At 49.1% G+C, this 18,771-nt stretch overlaps 1 protein-coding gene across 3 annotated transcripts in view; it reads right to left on the bottom strand.

Annotated features, from left to right (window-relative positions):
• Positions 1-17,876, bottom strand: part of FGFR3 (fibroblast growth factor receptor 3) — a 55,555-nt gene extending 37,679 nt beyond the window's left edge. For all 3 annotated transcript variants that reach the window (XM_076335781.1, XM_076335782.1, XM_076335783.1), the window contains exon 1: positions 17,471-17,876. In XM_076335781.1, the coding sequence (XP_076191896.1) occupies positions 17,471-17,645 (175 nt within the window). In that variant the 5' untranslated portion in view covers positions 17,646-17,876. The remainder of the gene's footprint in view (positions 1-17,470) is intronic.
• Between the last annotated feature and the right edge of the window lie 895 nt (positions 17,877-18,771).

Raw genomic sequence — 18,771 nt, 5'->3', positions numbered from 1 at the left:
TCCTGGAATAGCTTCCCACGATTCTGCTTTTCCAAACATCAAAGTGCTTGGGAGCCTCCCGAGGGACTGCTCAGGTGGGGTGCATGCCTCCCCCTTTATCATCATCATGACATTGGGGCACATCCACCACACAACCGAAACCCCACCAGGACTCCCACCACAGAGGGCTCGAGGCACACGACGTTCAGTACCACTAGCAAAATATTCCTTACCCCACCTTGAACCCTGGCAATCCCAGAGAGGCTTTTCAGGACTGCTTCACAGCCCGGTGGTGGAATGGACTAAGAGGCTCGTTTCTAAGTGGATCGTATTTTCCCCCTTTCAAGCTGGACAAGCTGTATTTGGCACGTTAACAAGCAGAAAGATAGCAGTACTCCATGCATTTCTCTCTTCAGGTTAATTCAAAAACGTTTCTTGTTCTATGTATTTTATTGCACCAAATCCACCGTGACAGGATATGTTATAGGATCATGGAGCAACAAGCGTGCCAGAGCTTTCGCTTGTTGAGTTTGGTATCCCGTTCCCAGGGGGATGATGGTCACAGCCACCGAGTCGGTGGCTAACTGCTGTAGGGATATGGAAACCTCCCCTGGCACCAGCATCGGTGGGATGAACAAGGCCATGATGGCAAAGAGCACATAGACCATCTCCAGGCTCAGACCAGCGCTGTGTCCTCTAAATAAGTGTCCAACCTGTGTTAATAGGGGCCCATAGTATTATTCACACCCCACAACAGTGTTTTTCCCAATACCTGTGTCACTGCTCATGGGATGGGGCCGCCTCCCCATCTCACCTCGGGACTTCTGCACCGGGAAGAGCAAACCCCGTTGCCCAGAAGGGAAATAAAACACTTTTCTTGCCAAACGCTGTTCATTTGGGACTTGCCTCAATTTAAAAAGCAGCCAGAAGGGGTGACAAGGGATGACAAGCAGCCCCAGTGCCACCTCCCCAGGAGCACCCTGCGATGTCCCTGTTCCCTCCGTCTCCCCAGAGTGGCAGATGGGCCCCGGGGGAATATGGAAAACCACCAAACCAGCCCCAGGCCCTGCACCCAGCAGCAGCCCCCGTGAGAGGTGGGCATGATGAGATCGTGGGATCACCTGTTTACCCAAGTACCTGGCTTCTCAGGGCAGATAAGATCGAGGGAGCGGCCCCCGCAGCAAAGCGAGCTCACCTAAAGCCACCGTGTACCCTCACTGCACTGCGGGGAGCTGACGGGGTATTTTTTATATATGTATTTTTGGCGGTGCTTTATGGAAGGCAAAGCTTCCTCTCCTTTCTGCAGCAGCCACGACGGTGCCAGTGACGGAGCATCCCTGCCTGGCCACGGCCCTGCCACCCCAAAGGGCACACCACCAGCCTGGCACAGGAAAATATAATATATAAAATATATAAAATATAAGTTTTGCGTGTTTATATATAATATTAAATAAATTTTTATATTTATCTATGCCTATACACATATAGATACATAATATTATGTATAGTATTTATGTATGTGATGTTATAAATAATATTATATATAAAATAAAAATTATTATATAAAATATATATTCTGTCTTCTCTCTTCCCCACCTTCAAGGTCAAGACCCCTCTTGGAGCACATTTCCCAGTGTCGAGCTGCAGCCATCCTGGGAAGAAGGGGCTCTGGCAATCACAGCAGCACGCGATGCTTTGCCGAAGCAAAACATTTCCCAAAGTGGTGTTCAGCTGGGTTATCTCCCCTGCTACCTCAGGAAAAATAAAAAAACCTGGTTGCTTCTGTAAAAGCCTAAACCGTGATCGAGAAATGTGCCTTTAGGAAACCATGTCCGAAAAGGGTTTGACTCCACCATTTGAAGGTGCCACTTTATCTTTCACCTATTGCGCGTGTTTGCTGGGGGGGGTAGTTCTGTATAAACTGTTTATACTGTATTACCACCGCAGTGGTCTGTGCAATTGTTACTAGACAACGTTTCTTCCAAAGATGTTAACAAGTGTGCTGCACTGTATTACCACCCAGTGGGGGTTTTTTTAGCTCTGTGTTAGGAGGAAAGCAAACTTTTTGCCTAGAGAATTAGCAGAACGATAATGACGTTTAGTTCTGTCATATGCAGCTTTCTTCATAAACAAGAGATTATGGAAATAAAAAAAAACCCTCTAGTGTTTAGCTTGGCTATCCCCGACAGCGACTTTGCAAGAGCTTCTCGAATGGAAAAGCAGATGTTGCAAATCTGCCTTATCTACGGAGCAACTGTTGACTCTGTTGTGCAAATCCTAATTTACATCTGCATGAAAGGTTTCAGAGATTAAATGGCATTCAAGGAGGAATATTAGCTTTTCTCCCTCCAGCCCTCCTTTGAATAGATTTACTACTGGCAATTAGCTTTCTGTTCCACCGGCCAAGTAGAAAACAGGATTCATCAGGACTCTACAGTATCCTCCTTTTAATGGACTGTTTTCTCAAATCACCCAATTCAGATGCTGAGAGTTAGAAAAAGAAATCGTCACAAAGCTAAAATAGTTACAAAAACACTTTGGCCAGGAGGATTTCCCTGTGGCACTCCGAAAGCCCTGAGGAGGAAAAAAAAAAAACACCAGAGAACAAATCAAAGGGGTCTCCTGGCTACACCTAACAAAAATGGGAATGCAAAACCCAAGAGACGCAAAGCTTTGGTTGCTGCTGAGAGCCCAGAGCCTGTCCCAAGGACAGCCTTCAGCTGGGGCTTTGCTGGCTTAAAGGAACAGGCAGTGATGGGGTTTTCCTCAAAATCTGGCCAGACTGTGCTATCAAACACTTTCCTTGGTTCCCTACTCAAAACACAAAAGAGGGAAGCAACCACCACCCATATCTATCTATCTCACAGTTCTGCACTCCATTTTTTTTTAACAGAAATAAAAGAACTGATATGAAATGTCCTCCACTTCTTCACCAATGGTCCCTAAAGACAGGGAGCAGCGGAGCGGAGACCCGGCAGCGGGGGGATGCTGAGGTCCCCAGGCTCTGCTGCTCTGTCTGTCCTATGAGAGCTCCTGGCTTGTGCTGAAGCACCTCAGGGATGCCCATGCAGATGACTCCTGCTCTCCCAGGTGCCGAAGCCTTTGTGCTTTACTCAAGAGGAGGACAGCAATGAGCTGTATCAGATCTCAGCAGCCCACGCTCGTGGCCGGGATGACACCAGTCCCAGCCTGGCACGCGGGTGAGTGTATCCTTGCAGCTGGTTTGCCCACATGTCACACAGCCCACCTCACCCAACTGCAGTGGCCAAACGTGGTCAACCCAGACCGCTCCCTACTCGAGGCAGAGTGATGGGACACCCATTGGGCTGATCCTAGGCAGAGCACAAGAGACTGTGCCAATGGGTCGTTGTCCTTTTGGTGTCTGCCTCTTGTTGCCTTTGAAGAACAGTGGCCAACTTGGCCCCAGATTTGCACAGCACAGCAGGGGCATCCCAGCTTGATCTTGACAGGTAGATCCCACCACAAAATGGCTGATGTTTTACATTGCTGCTCCTCATGCCTGAGGAAGTCCAAAAAAACCTCATCGTTGCAGCAAGCAAGCAAGCAACCGCCACAACCTCTTTTTGAAGCCAGCGGAGGCAGCTACGGAAACTGAGGCAAAGACTGAGGCTTCCCAGCATCCCAACGGACTGAGCGAAGCTTGTCCCCAGCCTCCGTCAGAGCAGGATGGGATCCTGCTGAAGCAGGGAGGCCTTGAGCAAACCCATGTTCTTCAGCATCAGTGCTCCATGCCATCCCTCCTCCTTTGCTGGACCAGGCTACCCGGTGGGGTTTTGCAGGTGACACACACCAAGAAATTAGCAAAGCTTGCAACAAGAACTACAGATTACACAAATGAGTGCTCCACAAAGCATAAAGAAAGGAGAGAAACTCAATCTTTGGAATATTTTTAAACTGTCCTATTAAATCCTTAAAAGAGTAAGCATGCATTGCTGAATAATTCTTTTGAGTTATTTTTTCTGGGCTCCTCCTCTACACCCTCACTTCCTTCCTAAAATCCTTCAAAAATTCATTACTTTTGGAGTTCTCGACCTCCAGGGTGGGTTTTCAGCTATTTAGTGAATTTTAGCAAAACATTCACCACCTCTTAACTGCTCTTGCGGATGAATTTTTTAAACAATATGTAAGTTCACCAGGCCCAAAAGTTTAGAATTACCTCAGAGGAACTTTTTAGTGATGCAAAGACTCACGGTCCCTTTACAATTCCCAGCCAGACCTGGTCCTGGCAGTTACTTGTGATGCTTTTCTGGTACTTGTGATGCTTTTCTGGTACTTGTGATGCTTTTCTGAAGTGGGCTTTGAGATCACATGGCATCAGAAAAAATTTGCTATAAAGCCTCAACCTTTCCCCTTCGGTTCACAGCTATGCAGCTCCCAAATCCCAGCTCCTCTGCATTTCCTTTGCACTTTTAATGTGCGCTCCTCTAATCTTCATTTAATGCAGGCAGCTGGCTGCAAATACCCCCGAACAATGACTTTAATCCTAAGTATCCTGAAGCCCCCCCCTTCCTCCCCGCACCAAAACTGAAGAAAAAAAATAAAAAGAACAGCCTCATGACAGCAAGATGGAGAAATCCAAGCTATCCACTGGGCCAAAGGAGCAGAAAGACACAATGAGCTAAATTTTGCCTGGTTTGCTAATTAAAAACGGAAGCTACCCCACTCCGGAGCCAAGGCGGGGAGGTGGGGGGAGTTTTCATGCTATTCAAAAAATCGGCTTCCAACTGGGACCATATTCACTCCACATTAATTGTCATTCCAACTACGAGTGTCCTAGTTTCAAAATGAAAACTACTCTCCAGTGTAGCTAGTGAAAACCAACACCAGTTTCGAGGCATTAAACAAAATTTATTGATCGCATTTTCCCACCCACTAAAACTTTAATAAGCATTAAACCTCAAACTCCTGGCCCCGTTTCCTCCCTCTACCCTCTCTCTCCATAAAAAGGGTCAGGCTCCTCTATATGGAGATTAGGACTTAATGTTTGGTATTTGTTTATGAGGCTATCAATTGCCTCTATTTCAGAGGGTGGAAAAAGCACATTTAAAAAAAAAAACCTCTTGTACACGGATTAAGAGAGGGCAAAGGTTTAGGGTAGTTTGGGTGGGTTTTTTTCCAACTGATTGTGGGTTTTAGATATATGACGGATCATGTTCACGTGAATGAAAAATAAGTCAATATTCCCCTTTTTGAAAGTTTCCCTTGAGTTACATAAAATGGTATCTTTCAAAGATCCCTATTCTTCGTAATAAGACGCAGATCTTCAAGTCTCCTCTGCTAGCTCTTTTCAGCTGTGTAAAAGGAAAAATAATAATTTGGGGGCCGCTCTGTCTGCATGCTTAGTAAAGAAAACAAAGGCCAAACATTTGAAATGCAAAGGTCAGTGATCAAGCCCAGAAATCCATATCTGGGCATCAAAATGAAGAGCCAGATTCTAAGAGTGCTTAAGTGATTTAAATGCAGAGCCTGACCTGGCTCAGCATCTTTCGAAACCAAGCCTGTTATTTCAGTGCCTCAAGCAAGATTTAGGTGCCAGGTACCCAAGTTGGAGAAGTTTAACAGTAATCTCCTTTTGGGAAGTCTGATCCACTTTAATCTACAGTCACGAATGACAAATGAAGATTTTGTTATTTAGAAAGCACATCTAACTAAAGCTGCAACACTTTGTCCTTGTGCTAAACTCAACTCTTATCCTTCAGCATTATTGGAAAGAGTCGGGAGAGATGGCAAAAGAAAAGTGGATGTCAAAAATTCTTTTATTTCTCCTCTTTAAAGAAGGCTGCTAAAGGGATTAGACAGCTTTGAGTTCACTGCTCTGTTAAATCAACCTTACAATATTTTTTCAGCCTGTTTGACTTGCTGTTTCTGTATACGTTTGTGTTTTCACCTTTCTGCATTCAAATCCCACGCTTAGCATTTGTTCTGCGCTTCTCACAGGAAACTTGGTCAGTTCTTTATTTGTATTAAGTCTACAGAGTTATAGAAAACAGACTTGGAAAACAATCCCTAAATTAGCAGGACTTACCGGCTTCCATGCATATGCGCGCACACGGAGGGCATCGCATACCATCCGACCCAAACGCGGTTTATCATTTCCAGCAGCAACAGCAGGGCATCACGTTCACCAGAACGGACCTTTTAATGGTCTCCTGCAACCGTATCTATTACGGCGGGTTTCGGACTGCACGTAATAAATTAAGAGAGAGTTCAAGGAAGTCATGCGTGTCTCGGTTCCCACTCCCTTCAAGCAGTTTTAATGCCCCCAAATAATCATCTTCTACGAACTGTACTACGTTAGGCTCCGCTAATGCTAGAAGCAGGTTAGACACCTCTATACACAGCTATTTTAATGCTGCCGTAAGGAAATGCACTCTCTGCAGAGGGTCATTTCCAGTGTCCTGCAGCAGGACGTGGCTGGTCCTGCCTGCATGAGCCAGGGATCTTCCACAGGCACTTTTGGACACCTGCCCCATCCTCCCCAGTCTGATTTTCCCAGCTTCTCCCTTCCTTCCCCCACCAGAAACACTTCTAAAACCTCCTTCTCTCTGCAAACGAGCACCCAAGTGTCCCAGTGAGATGGACAATGTTGCAACAGGCAAGCCAAGGGAGAAAGAAAATAGCCATTTCTCTCCGGCAGACGGAAAATGTGGATGATAAAAACTGAGCCCAGCAGCCACCAAAGGGCTGGACTTGTCTGAAAGTCAGGCACTGAAGCTAAGTTTCAGCCACGCTCCCTTGAGTGGGATGGGTGGATGAACCACCACCTTGTAGCACTAGTGAAGACATGAAGTTGGACAACCTCCCCACATATGTATACCTATTTATCCTTGTTGATGTATACACCCATAAGTGGAGCAAGAGCTGCCCACAGCAGTCTGGCCCCTCCGCTCCCTTTCCAAGGGTGGGTGGCTAATTCAGGGTTGTCTCCTCTTCCTCCCTGCCCAGAGACACCATGTGTTGCTCCTCCAGCAGCTCCTTCTCATCTCCAAAACGGCCAGGCTTGAGCACCAGGTGAAGTTATTCCTGCAAAGACTGCACTGCTTGTCCACACCTCATTTGCTATGCACTGGGAGGAGGGGTCAGAGGGGGAAAAAACCTCCACTTCAAACATTTACACCTATTTTGAAAGCACCTGAGGAGGTTTCAAGCCTTTTTTGCCAGGACTAACACATTCCACCCACAAGATGGCCTTGTTCAGAGCACGCAGACGGCTCCTCGCAAGAAGGATTTACATTGCATGGGGTCACCAGATCCAGCATCAGGCGGGCAGCCCAGTTTCTCAGGCAGTGACCCACTGCCAAAACCAGAGCGGCGGGTACAAACCTGCTCCTTTTTGCCCCTGCACTGAGGGAGACGGGACAAAGGAGAACCCCTGCTGTCCCCCACAGCCACCTCTGTGGTTCCCATCCCTCCATGAAGACTCTCCTGATGGAGAAGCCCACTGCCTTCTCAAATCCCAAGATGCCAGCACACCTACACATAAAAATGAGGCAGAAATCTCATTCCTTCACTAAATAATACACAGGTTGGAGTCCCAGTACAACTCAATAATCACTTTCTAGGAGTTACTTTCCTTTTTGTCTGGGCAGATCTCAAAGCATTTCTGCAGCAGGAGGCTTCAGGTTTGGGTTTCCTTTGCCTCCTTGTCCAAATAATGGCAATACTAATTGAACCACTGGCCAAAAGAAAATTTAGTGTGACCCTTTCATCCATACTCTGGGGGTTCCCATTTGCTCCTGCAGCTCTCTCTGCTCTACTTGAAACGAGGGCAAGAGAAGCTGCTGCTGTCAAGGTGCCCCCCTCCGAGATACCCAAGGCTGAAAGAAAGGTGGAGTATCTGTATCACAGTATCTACACTGTATTTATTTAAACTCCACAGTATTTACTGCATTTATATTGTATCCCAGCTAGGATGGGAGCTGGGGGTGCAGGAGGGTGGCTTTACCCAGTATCTTCAAGACTAATATCAGCACCCCCCAATAGCTGCTTATACCCTTGTTCCCAAGCCAGGGAAATCAGGAGCCTGGAAAGCCTGAAACTTATTTTGATGCTTAATTACAGATTTCAAGTGCCTGACACCAGGCCCTCACTCATTACGCTTTTGACACTGATGCCTTTGGGCCGAGCTGGAAAAAACGCTTCGCGCTCGCTCATCACTCACTATGTTCACGAGTGTTTAACTCAGAAGAAGGTGGATGATGGATTTGTAGCAACTTTGGGCAGGGATGCAGAGAGGACACCATCTGCCATTTCTTACTTCTTTTTTTCCTTCCTTTCTGTAATTAATCAGTTCGCAAATTAGGAGGCAGGGTTTCCTTGCAGTCTCCTCTTCCAATCACCCCTGCGAAGCAAAGGCTAAGGACACGTCAGGGCGGCTGCAAGGTCTAAGTGCTGCCCGTGGAGCGTGAAGCAGCATTAGGGCTGGTCAGTGGGAGTGCTGGGCTCCAGCCCTGCGGCTCGTCCCACCCAGGGGCCTCCCGGGGCCCAACCCACCGCACACTGCAAGAAAGAGGCTTTCTGAGTTTTCCCTGGAAAAAAAAATAATGCTTTCACAGAAAGCTGCGAAATCATGCATAACACACCGGCTGTAAAAATGAATGTATTTTTTATTTTTTTTTCCAACTGCATTCACTCACAGCTCATCTCTTACGCAGTAAATACCAGCTAATTTATGCACCTCCATTTACCACTCCCCCCCCCCACTTCTGCATGAATCCCCAGCCTATTAACATAACTATTTAAACTGGACATGTTTTCTTAAACATTCTTCTTCTTTCATAAACTGCCAAGTGACAGTTGTTTACTGTCAACAAGCCTGGGTCCTCTAAGACAGGGAGAAATATGCCTTTTCAAAAGGCAGACATATTGGCTACCAAAGGAAGATAAAAATCTGATGTTTTCCTCTTCTCCCTCCCCAAAAATGCTTTATTTGTACAGATACACATGATACAGATCAGGAGAGATGGTACTATGCCTAATTCCAATCATTCTTTTAATTAAAGACAGGCTCATGGAGGATTTATCTTTGGTTGCACATGCTAGTTGTCAGGGCACACTCTTAACTCCCTAATCTTCCCATTGCAACTGGTTTTTCCTCTTCACTTTTAGCTCTGATACCTCCATCTCCCAAAGCACATCTCAGGGAATCAGCATGCTCATCTTGCACAGATCCCGCTACCGGCTAGAAACAAAACGCTTGCCTGGGGGAATCTATATAGAAAAGTGAAAAAATTTTAAACAAAAATCAAATCACCAGTTAGTTCAAGACCTACAGTCTCCAAACAAGCTGCTGAAATATTTTGCTGGGAGGGAATTTCTTGTGCTTGAGTCTTGCACATGAAAGGGGGGGATATGAAAAAAAACCCCAACCCTCAGAAAACTCTTTTTCCCTTGCTCTGCCTGCCCGTCAAGTGCCAGGAAAGCTCCTCTGCCGGCTCCTGTCCCCGTGCAAGCGGCCCCGGTGGCCCCATCCTGTCCGCGGGCAGGGCCGGCTCAGGCCCAGCTTGCCTGCGGACCCCCGCGGGGGATTATTAACACTTTCCCCGGCGCATTGTGCGGCTCACAGATCACGGCGCTGGGGGCTAATGCCGGCCGACACTGATACGATGGCAACGAGGATGGGGCATGAGGAGATGGCGGCCCGCGCTGCGGCTTGGCTCCGTGCGGGACTCGTGCCAGAGTCACGGGGGGCCCAGGCGGTGGCCGTCACCGTCGCCTTCGGTGCTCGCGTTTGGGCTGCGACGCTGCCGCTGGCTTGCATCAAAGCTGGAGTTATAAAAACTGGGATGGGAAGCGAAGGTCTGCGTTACAGCAAGTTGAGAGGAACGGGAGATGACGGAGAGCCGGCTCCAGGGATCGCCCCCATGAAGCAGCACCGGCCACCTCCCCACCCCCAAACCGGGGACCCCTTTTACCCGCCGAGTTTCCTCTGCTTGTTAAAATGTTTGGGTCATTAGAAAACTTTCCAAACAATCCCTGCTTATGCTAAATAGCTGCTCCCACCACGATCTGTGAAGGGCTTCAGCCTGCTCCCTTGGAAATCAATGGGGGCTTTTTTGCTTAGGATTCAATAGGCGCAAGATCAGGACCTCATTATTATTTTTACAGGACTACAAGCAGCAGAGAATGGCAAAACCCCCAAACAAAGCAACAACTCTCCAAACTGGGAGCCAAACTTGCCCTGAAGGATCTTTACAAGCTGTGCCAAGTGTCAAAGTAAAATTAAAAATCCAATCCTTGGGAGCTTTTCAGTTTTTTGATAGGGAAAGCGTAAGGGTGATAAAGGCTGGTCTCATCACCTGAATCCAGGAACATCTCCCGTAGTTCCCTGCCCCCAAAAGAAAAGCCTCCATAGATGCATATTTTGCCTTCCCCAGGGGGAAGGAATAAGAGGGGATTTGTCGTCAGTCCAGGGTGATGCAAGTTGCCCTGCAGTACCCCGTGGACCCCAGAGCAGAAACACCCTCAGGCCTTCCCGTGCTCTCCTTTGCCCCATGCCACAACAAAACCCCCACAGTAAGTCCCTCTGCAGATCCACCACCAGCAACACAGGGGACCAGACAGCACCTGAGACGTGGGTTGCTGCTACTGGGACCACGTCTGCACCCCATCTCCACAGAAGCCAGGTGCTGCTTGCATTTTGTGACAGGAGCCTCAGAGATGCTCTCATCCTTAGCACTCTCCTCAGAGTTCTACGATAGTCAAGTTCCCCACTTCTTCCCTGTTACTTTGCACTGCTCCTCTCTCCTGGCATCAGTCAGGACTCACCCACGCACAACATAACCACCACAAGGTTTGGCCCCTAAGCAATACCCAGCTATTTTGCTGACTCCCCTACACCCAATTCGCCCCAGGTCAACTCCAAAATGCTTCAAACTCCATTACTTCTGGTTACTAGCCCAATCCTTATAAGCTAGCAGTGATCTGGTCTCCAAAGCTTTACTGATTTAACTACATCACCTGAAATACTTCAGTGAGATTCCTTGTGAACGGCACAAGGTAGTTCGGTGCAATAAAGGCACAACTGTAAAACACTCCACTTTCCAGGACGAAAGCATTAAATGAAGATAAGCCGACAAATACTTTCATCAGTTATCAAACAGCAGGAGCTGGGAGGCCACCCTCGCAGGTCTCTGGCATGCCATGGTGCACCATGATCGCCTGTTATTTCCTTTCCCTAAAAACCTTATACTCAGACTAAGGGATGTAGCGATGGCTTGGTTCCTTGGATGAAAATGAAAAGAGGGAAAAACCCCCAAACCAACATGCTGCCATGCGTCAGCTTGACATTTTCAGGTAGTTCAATAGCTCACAGTACAACCCCTGGGTGCAAACACTGGCGCTGGGGTCCTCGTGCTGCGGCGTTCCCAGGGAAGAGTGCCTTCAGCACACACCGCAGCCTGTGGAGCTTCGCTTGCTCACAGAGAGCGATCCTAGACCGCGTCCTTTCCTCACCCGAAAACTTGGAACCCTTCACACTTCTGAGTCATTAATACTTTTAACCCCTCGCAACCTGCAGAAATGGCACAGCCCCAAAATCTCACAGATGCTAAACGTGTAAGCACATGGTAATTGTTTTGCATACCGTTCTGCGTGATAAAGATATCTCCTTCCAAGTTCTAATACAACCTTTTTATTTAACCAACTCTTTATCTTCCCCTGCTTTCTGGATTTGAGAAAGCAAGGCCAGCACACAAGACCTACCTCCCCCTCCACAATAAATACCACACCTTTTTTAGATGAATAGATCTGAAACTGAAGCAGTTACTGGAGAAATGTTTTCTTACTTGACTGTGCTGCTATTCTTCAAAAAAAAGCTTTGCTACATTGCGTAACATGAGTGTCACAGCAAAAAAAAAAAAAAAAGTGATTTAACTACCTGGCTAGTCCCTATCCACCTGAACGCGACAATCCCCCGATAGCCTATCAGAATAATAGGGCAGGTTTACTTCTGATCACCTTTCACATTTTAACTACTAAGTTTACCAAAGGTTTTACTCAGCTCATATCTCACAGTTCTGGTTTGCTTTTGATATTACAGAAACTTCCTGGTCATTCAAGCCAAGGAGCAGATACTTTAGGGGTAAGCACACCAGGAATACCGCATTCACTGCAGGAATAAAAGTCCTTCTTCACACATCCAGGGCTTTAAATCATATCTACGGCACTTGGCAACCTGAGCTGTGAGCGTATCGGAAAGGGAGCACTGGGACAGTCAGCTCTACTTCAGAGAAAAAGTACATTTTTTTTACAAGATCACCAGAAAAACAGCCAAAGAGGGGCAAACAGTAAGCTGATAAGCTATGTAGGAGGCCAAGGAAAAAAAGTCAGGGTGTAACAAGGTATTTTAAGGCGCTTTCGGCATCGTACGTGTCTTCAGACATGGTTTTAGCCCAGTGTTTGCATAGGGGGTGCTATCGGATTTACTCCTCCTAAGAGCCTGGCCTGCCTGCTTTCACATACCATGAATGGCTTTGCTGAACCGCAGTCCCATTTGCTGCAAAAAAAAAAAGGATGTATGGCAAATTTTTACCAAGCCACCATCCTCTCTGGCATCCAGCCTGGTACGTGGAGGAGAATAAAGTTTATTAACTAACCAGTACTAAAAGAGATGAAACAGCAAACACTGAAACGGCTCCATCAAACCATGCTACTGAATGGCTTGGAGGGTACTGAGTCAGCAGGCGATTTCAAGCTGCCTTTTTATTTTTTTTGGAGGATCGGGAAAAAGAAGGAACAGGTATGCAGAGCCAGTTAAAACCCCCAGGACATAAGAAAAGTTAAAAGCACATAGCACACTAGGAAAAAGAGAAAAATCTATTCAAACGGGAAACAGAATAAAAATAAAGTCGGTTTAATTGATCATCTGTGTATCAGGTCCAGCCTAGCTGGGAAAAAAGTCACCCAACTGGCAAGGTAATTGCACCTGTATTTTTAGTAAAATATCTGAATTTGTAACATTCCTGCTCGTTCTACTCCACATACGCTAAAAATTGCCAAAAGCTAAACTACGAGGAGAACACAACCACTTCTCCACCTATTTTGAAGCCTCGGGGCTCACGCCCAGGCTCCTGCACTGGATCCTACATGCTTCAATAACCAGCCAGAAAAACCTAGCAGCATGCCATGCCCTAACCTTAGCTGAAATTAAGGTTCAGCTAACGCTTTCAGTCACAGCTCTGTGTGCCAGCTGACAGATCGCTGTCAGAAACGACTTGGTCAAATGCTTTTGGAAACTGGAAATTTTAGTAACTGCTCAGAAACTGGGGTGATTCCCTATCTTTTAGGGTCTCTAACTGAAATAGCAGACGTATGCAGTAAGTTTTCAGGGAGGACAGCTTTCTAAGCATATAGTTGGATATCAAAGGTCACTTCTATTGATCATACTTTAAGAGGAAAACATTTTTCCAGCCTTATTGAGGGGAAAAAAGTCCTCCCCTAGCTTCACGTGAAATTTCAGCTTTGTCCAGGCAGCAGATTGGGTCCCACTGCATGGAAACGGTCCAGATGCGGCGGGGTTGCAGCAATCAAGACTTCTTTAGTGTTCGCCTAACTTCAAAAACCACGCTCAGGCAGGCTTCGGGACAGGTATGCTTTCCCAAACAGGGCTGAAGATTTGTTGGAATGAGTTGTAAAAGTTAACATGCTGGTCAGAGTGGCTTACTTTAATTGCATGATTTAATTAGCAGATCAACACTTCACTACACAATTTTCAGATTTACTTTCATCACGTTCCCTACTCAGTGGCTGTTAATAAAGTCTTAATTAAAAGAAAAAACCCTCAGATTTAATTGGAGTGACCCTTGTCAATACGCGTAGAAGACCTGATGTTATATAGCTAGTATCGAATATATTAATGAGTCCGTCTCTGCACTGGAACAGACTTTCTAGTTCGCTATTTGCTAGGTAAGAAATAGATTTAAAAAAAAAAAGCCATATTTCATCATCCTCTTATTTTATTGCTCAGCAAAATATGCCAGTCTCAACATTAAAGACTTAATTAGCTTTTTTAGCTGCTGCTGTTAATGCGACCAAATGGATCAACTTTTAATCTCAACGCTGTATCACTCAGAGCTGCCCACTGAATCTAAAGGGTTTCTGGTCTCAGGCACAAAGTAGAAAGCACCACCAATATATAAGAGACTCTTTTTAGAGGGTTTTAATGCATAAACCCCGAGGCTGGCTCCAGGAATGGTCAGTGCCATTTGGCACTCACTTCAATACCCTTATAATTTCAGGGTGAACTTTGAAATGCTCAGATACACAAAGCTAAGCGACGCGGATCGCCATACCCTACACCTTGGAGCCTCCACTGGGCGCACACTGGAGGGCTACAAGAGCCCAGGTTGCCATCAGCTGCATTAAGAAAAACATCTCAACCAGTGCATCACCAGTTCTTTCCAAGCAGAAAAGTCACAGGAATTGGTACGAGCCCCACCATTCAACTTAAACAAAATCCCGAAATGGCACCTTTTCCGTTCTTTTGGCTTGAAAACTGCCTATGCAGTAGCTCTGGGTGACAATATGACTCCAGTGCTGCACAAGGCAACTTCGGTTCTTGCTCCTGACAGATTGGGAGAGCTCTTCCCTGCCCGCACAAACCTGCTCAAACGTTAGCAGCTCTCTATAAAACTCTTTCAATGCACACAGACAGCTTTAGCAGCTAACCAGTGCAATACAAATCCTAAGAAGCCCAGAAATTCCCTTTTTCACATATACCGTATGCAGACAGACACATACAAACCAGCTACAGGAGACAGGCCGGTTATCAGAAGTTTTTAAAAGCGAAACACTGCCATTTCAGTTGGTCTGCTCTCTAAGAAAACAGCCAGCGTTACTTGACATTCACAAATCGTACGAAGTAATATCTTTATCTGAATACTAATGCAAATTGGACGGGCTTTTTTATATTGATGTCTATTCTGTGGCTGTTGAATAGAGTGACCGCATGCTCAAGGCTGCAAAGGAGTTCACTGACCTCCCTAATCATCTCTGTCATAGCCCCTGAATGACATACACATTCAATCCTGCCTCGCCTCTCTACTTTCATTCATAAAAAAAAAAAAGGGGGGGGGGGGGAATTTGACATTGTTCTTCCTGCAGCAGCCCCGAGAAAGGGAGAGAAGAGAAACTCAGCCCAGATGAGGCCCCTGGTGTTTTTAGTTTAGCTTCTATTCAGCAACAGCCCCGCCATCTGCCTCCTTCCTGCCAACAGCCGAACACCTCCCTGCGGAGATGTTAAAACCTGCACCCCCTCCACCTCCGCTAATAGCGAGTATTCATATTAGCAAACATACACATACCTCGAGAATGCCTCCCTTCAATGTGTGTTTTATGTAGCTGAGTATAGGCACAAAGCAGTAGCTGTTATAGCCTTCACAGCCCCGTGTGGAGAATTAGATCACTGGGGAAAAATCCTTCCAAGCCCCTTTATGGAAAATAAGGCCTTAGACTGTAAGTGCAAAGCCCAGCGAACAACAACCCTCAGTAATGAGCCAATACCCCATGGCCCATTTGACTAGGAGAAAGAATTTGCTTTTTACCGTTCAATTCAAAAAGACTGAAAAAAGTAAAATGTGTTTCTACTTGGCTCTGAGGGTTTATATTCTTTACAGTTTCTTTTGCACAACCTTTTCCCTCCCAGGTCGGACGGGCAGCGGGTGCCCTCGTGCTTGCGGGGCCGCTGGCTTTGGCACGGAGCTGGGCGAGCAGCTCCGGCTTCACGCTTCCCCGCGCACGTGGTCGGTGGTGGGAGAGCCACCGGCATCACAAAGCTCCCCCTGCCCTCGCAGCCCCCCGCCCGCCGGAGCCTCCAGCAGTTCATAGTGACGAGGCAACCCTTGGAGACATGGCTGGGTGTTGGGGTTAACGGGAGCCCTTTGCTCAGGGCTGAATCCCGCTCCCAGAGAGCATGGGGCTGGGGGGGGATTGACAGCGACACCTTTACTTTGGAGAAAGCTGACAGAGCGGTAAGAGAGCCTGTCCTGAGGATTTCCACCCGAGCCCCAGGAAATCCCAACCCATCGCTCAGTTTAAAGACATCACCAGAGGGACGCTTCCCTCAGTGCGACCTCCGGGTGCGCCACTTGTCACAATGCAAACAGCATCCTAAAGCCTTAACGTGCAAAGGTGTCTTAGAGCACGGGAAGGGTTTAGCACCACTTGAACACATCATCGACCCCAAGCTATGGGCTGAAGATGTGGGTGAAAACCCAGGGGGCCGCCGAGGCAGCCACCGAGGTTGCTCCCCACCCCCGGGGGTTCAACTCTGCCCAAAGTGACAGCGCCAATACGTACTTCAGCCTAAAATGGGGAGAACTGGGGACACTTCGTTTCTGCCGCTTCCCACCCCTGTGACCAGCACAGGCTGCTCGCTTCCTGCCGCACACCAACCTCATCTGCTCTGACCAAGTCACTGAGATGTTGCCCCATAAATCAATTCTTTTGGCTGTGAAAAATGAGCCAAACGAGTTACACTAAGAATCTGGTGTTTTATTAGGACTTTCTTGAAAACAAAACCAACCCCCGGTGTGATTTATAGCTTTAACCAAAAGGGGTATGAAAGTAATGCCCCCACCCCCCAGCCTCCACGAAGCCCATTTATTCCCCTGTCACTTTTTTGGCAAACAGGCTTCAAACCCTTTCCTGAACAATGGAAACTTTCTGCCGGGTACATGCAATCCCGAAGACGGGGGGCTGCGAGGGGGCTCCCTTCCATTAAAGAGCTTTGAAAAATAAACAGGGACTCAGGTAGCAGCTGAGGCGTATCAGAGAGACACGACATTTCAAAAAAAAGACCAAAAAACCCAGCTTTTGTCCGACGTGTTAACTTTTTTCCACTTGCAACTGCAGCGCTGCCACTCGAGGGGAGATCTTTACTGGCTTCCCCGAAATGCTGTTCCCTTCTCAGCACAGCCGCAGTTATTAAGCTGCGATCCAGCGTGTGCGCACCCGGAGCTGTCGCAACTCCAGTTTTGCTCCCAAGATATGGATATAAATGACTCTCCTTCCTTTTCCCACCCGAACACACACAGCCAGAGCATTTCAGATGTGCGCTGGAGATGCGCGCCACACACGTACGGAGGCATCTTTCCTTCCCCAACGCAGACACGGGTCAAATCCCGGGTGTTGCATGTACTGCCACCGCTGGGAGAGGACTCCTGGGGGACAGGGATCGTTTTAAAAGCAGTTCTTCCCCTCCTAGGCACCTCTGCGGCTTGGCCGAGCCGCGGTGAGAGCAGGATCACCCCGGCCCGGCTGCCACCTCCCCGGCCCCGCGCGGTGCCGCGTTTGTAACTCCCGCTCCAGAGACGGCTCCGGCGGTCTCCGTCCGCCCCCCTTCCACTCTCCGACAGAGGGGGGCTCGTAGCGCCAAACTCTGCCACCGTCGCTGCCGACCCCCCCCCCCCCACCTCCTCCCCGGGCCCGAGCCGCAGCGCGGAGCACGTGTGCGCGGCCGCGCAAGCCTTACCTGCCGGCTGCCCGCCGCTCCTCTCCGCCGCCGCGCCGCCGCCCCGCCGCGCCGCCGGCATCCCGCCGACGGCCGCCGCCAGGCAGAGGCACCAGACGGAGCCCCAGGCCGCCCGCATGCCTCCGGCGCGGCGCCGGGGCAGCGCGGCCGCCGCCGCACCGCCCGCCTCAGACATCCCCCGGCCGCATGCTGCCGCCGCTCACCGCTCCGCTCCGCCGCCGCGCTGCCGGGAGAGGGAGAGAGGCGCTCAGGGGAAGGAGGAACCCCCCCCGCCCCTGGTGCCGACACGGAGGAGAAAAAGGAAAAAAAATAGTAAAAAGGAAAAAAAAAGTTGGCGGGGGAGTAAAAAAGGGCAAGGGGACGCGCGCAGCCGGGGCGCCGAGCGGCGGCGGGGCGCCTACCTGCGCAAGCCCCGCGGCTGGCCGCGCACCGCGCATGGAGGGAGCGAGCGCGCCCGCAGGAGCCGCCGCCGCCGCTCGCCCGCCACCGCCGCCGCCGCGGCGCTCCTGCGTCTGCTCGGCGCGGCGCGGGCGCGGAGCGGGGCGGCCGCGATGTCCCCGCCCGCCGGGCCGGGCCGCCCGCCCCGCCGCCCCGCCCCGCCCCGCCGCCGCCGCCGCCGCCGGGGGCCGCGCCCGCCGCCCGCTCCGCTCCGCGCCCGGCCCCCGGGGCTGCGCGGGGGGGAAGGTCTCCGCCGGGAGGGGGAAGGGGGCGGCCGGGTGGCGCTCGGGGCAGGCGGTGGCTCAGCCGCTGCGCTCTCCCGCCAAGTCCCAGGGGTGAAGCAGGCACCCTTTTCCCATATATATGAGGTTAAAGTTGGCTGAGAACCCCACGGCGGTGCTCCGATTGCGGCTCCAGAGTGGCATCGTGTGCCGCGAAACACACCCGTGTATTTTCTTTTTCTGGCTCTGTAACAGTGCATTTTCTGAAAAGAGGCGGTGGGAACGGGCTGAAGGGGGATGTGTGGGTCGGGGGCAGCACAGAAACTGCATGCAGCACTTTGGCTCAGCCTGAAGACTCGCACAGCAAATGGGCAATGCACCCACTCCCCTGGCAGGGTTGCCGCGCTTTACCCCGGAGGGAAGCCGCCAGCCTGCTGCGAGCACCCTGACTTCACCCACCAAACACCCAGAATCACTGTTTTTTATTGATGGGAGTAATCACAGGCTCCACTGACTCCATGTATTTGCTGCTGCTAACTGGGCTAGCCGCTTTTTAATAAAATCTGATTAAATGTCACTTGTATCTAGTTATGATTATGATGATCTAGTCACTATCATAGTTATAATTTGGGATATTGTGGT

This window comes from Aptenodytes patagonicus, chromosome 4, assembly GCF_965638725.1.
Source record: "Aptenodytes patagonicus chromosome 4, bAptPat1.pri.cur, whole genome shotgun sequence".
NCBI lineage: Eukaryota > Metazoa > Chordata > Aves > Sphenisciformes > Spheniscidae > Aptenodytes > Aptenodytes patagonicus.
The sequence above is the reverse complement of the archived record's forward strand: the minus strand, read 5'-3'. Positions and strand labels throughout refer to the sequence as shown.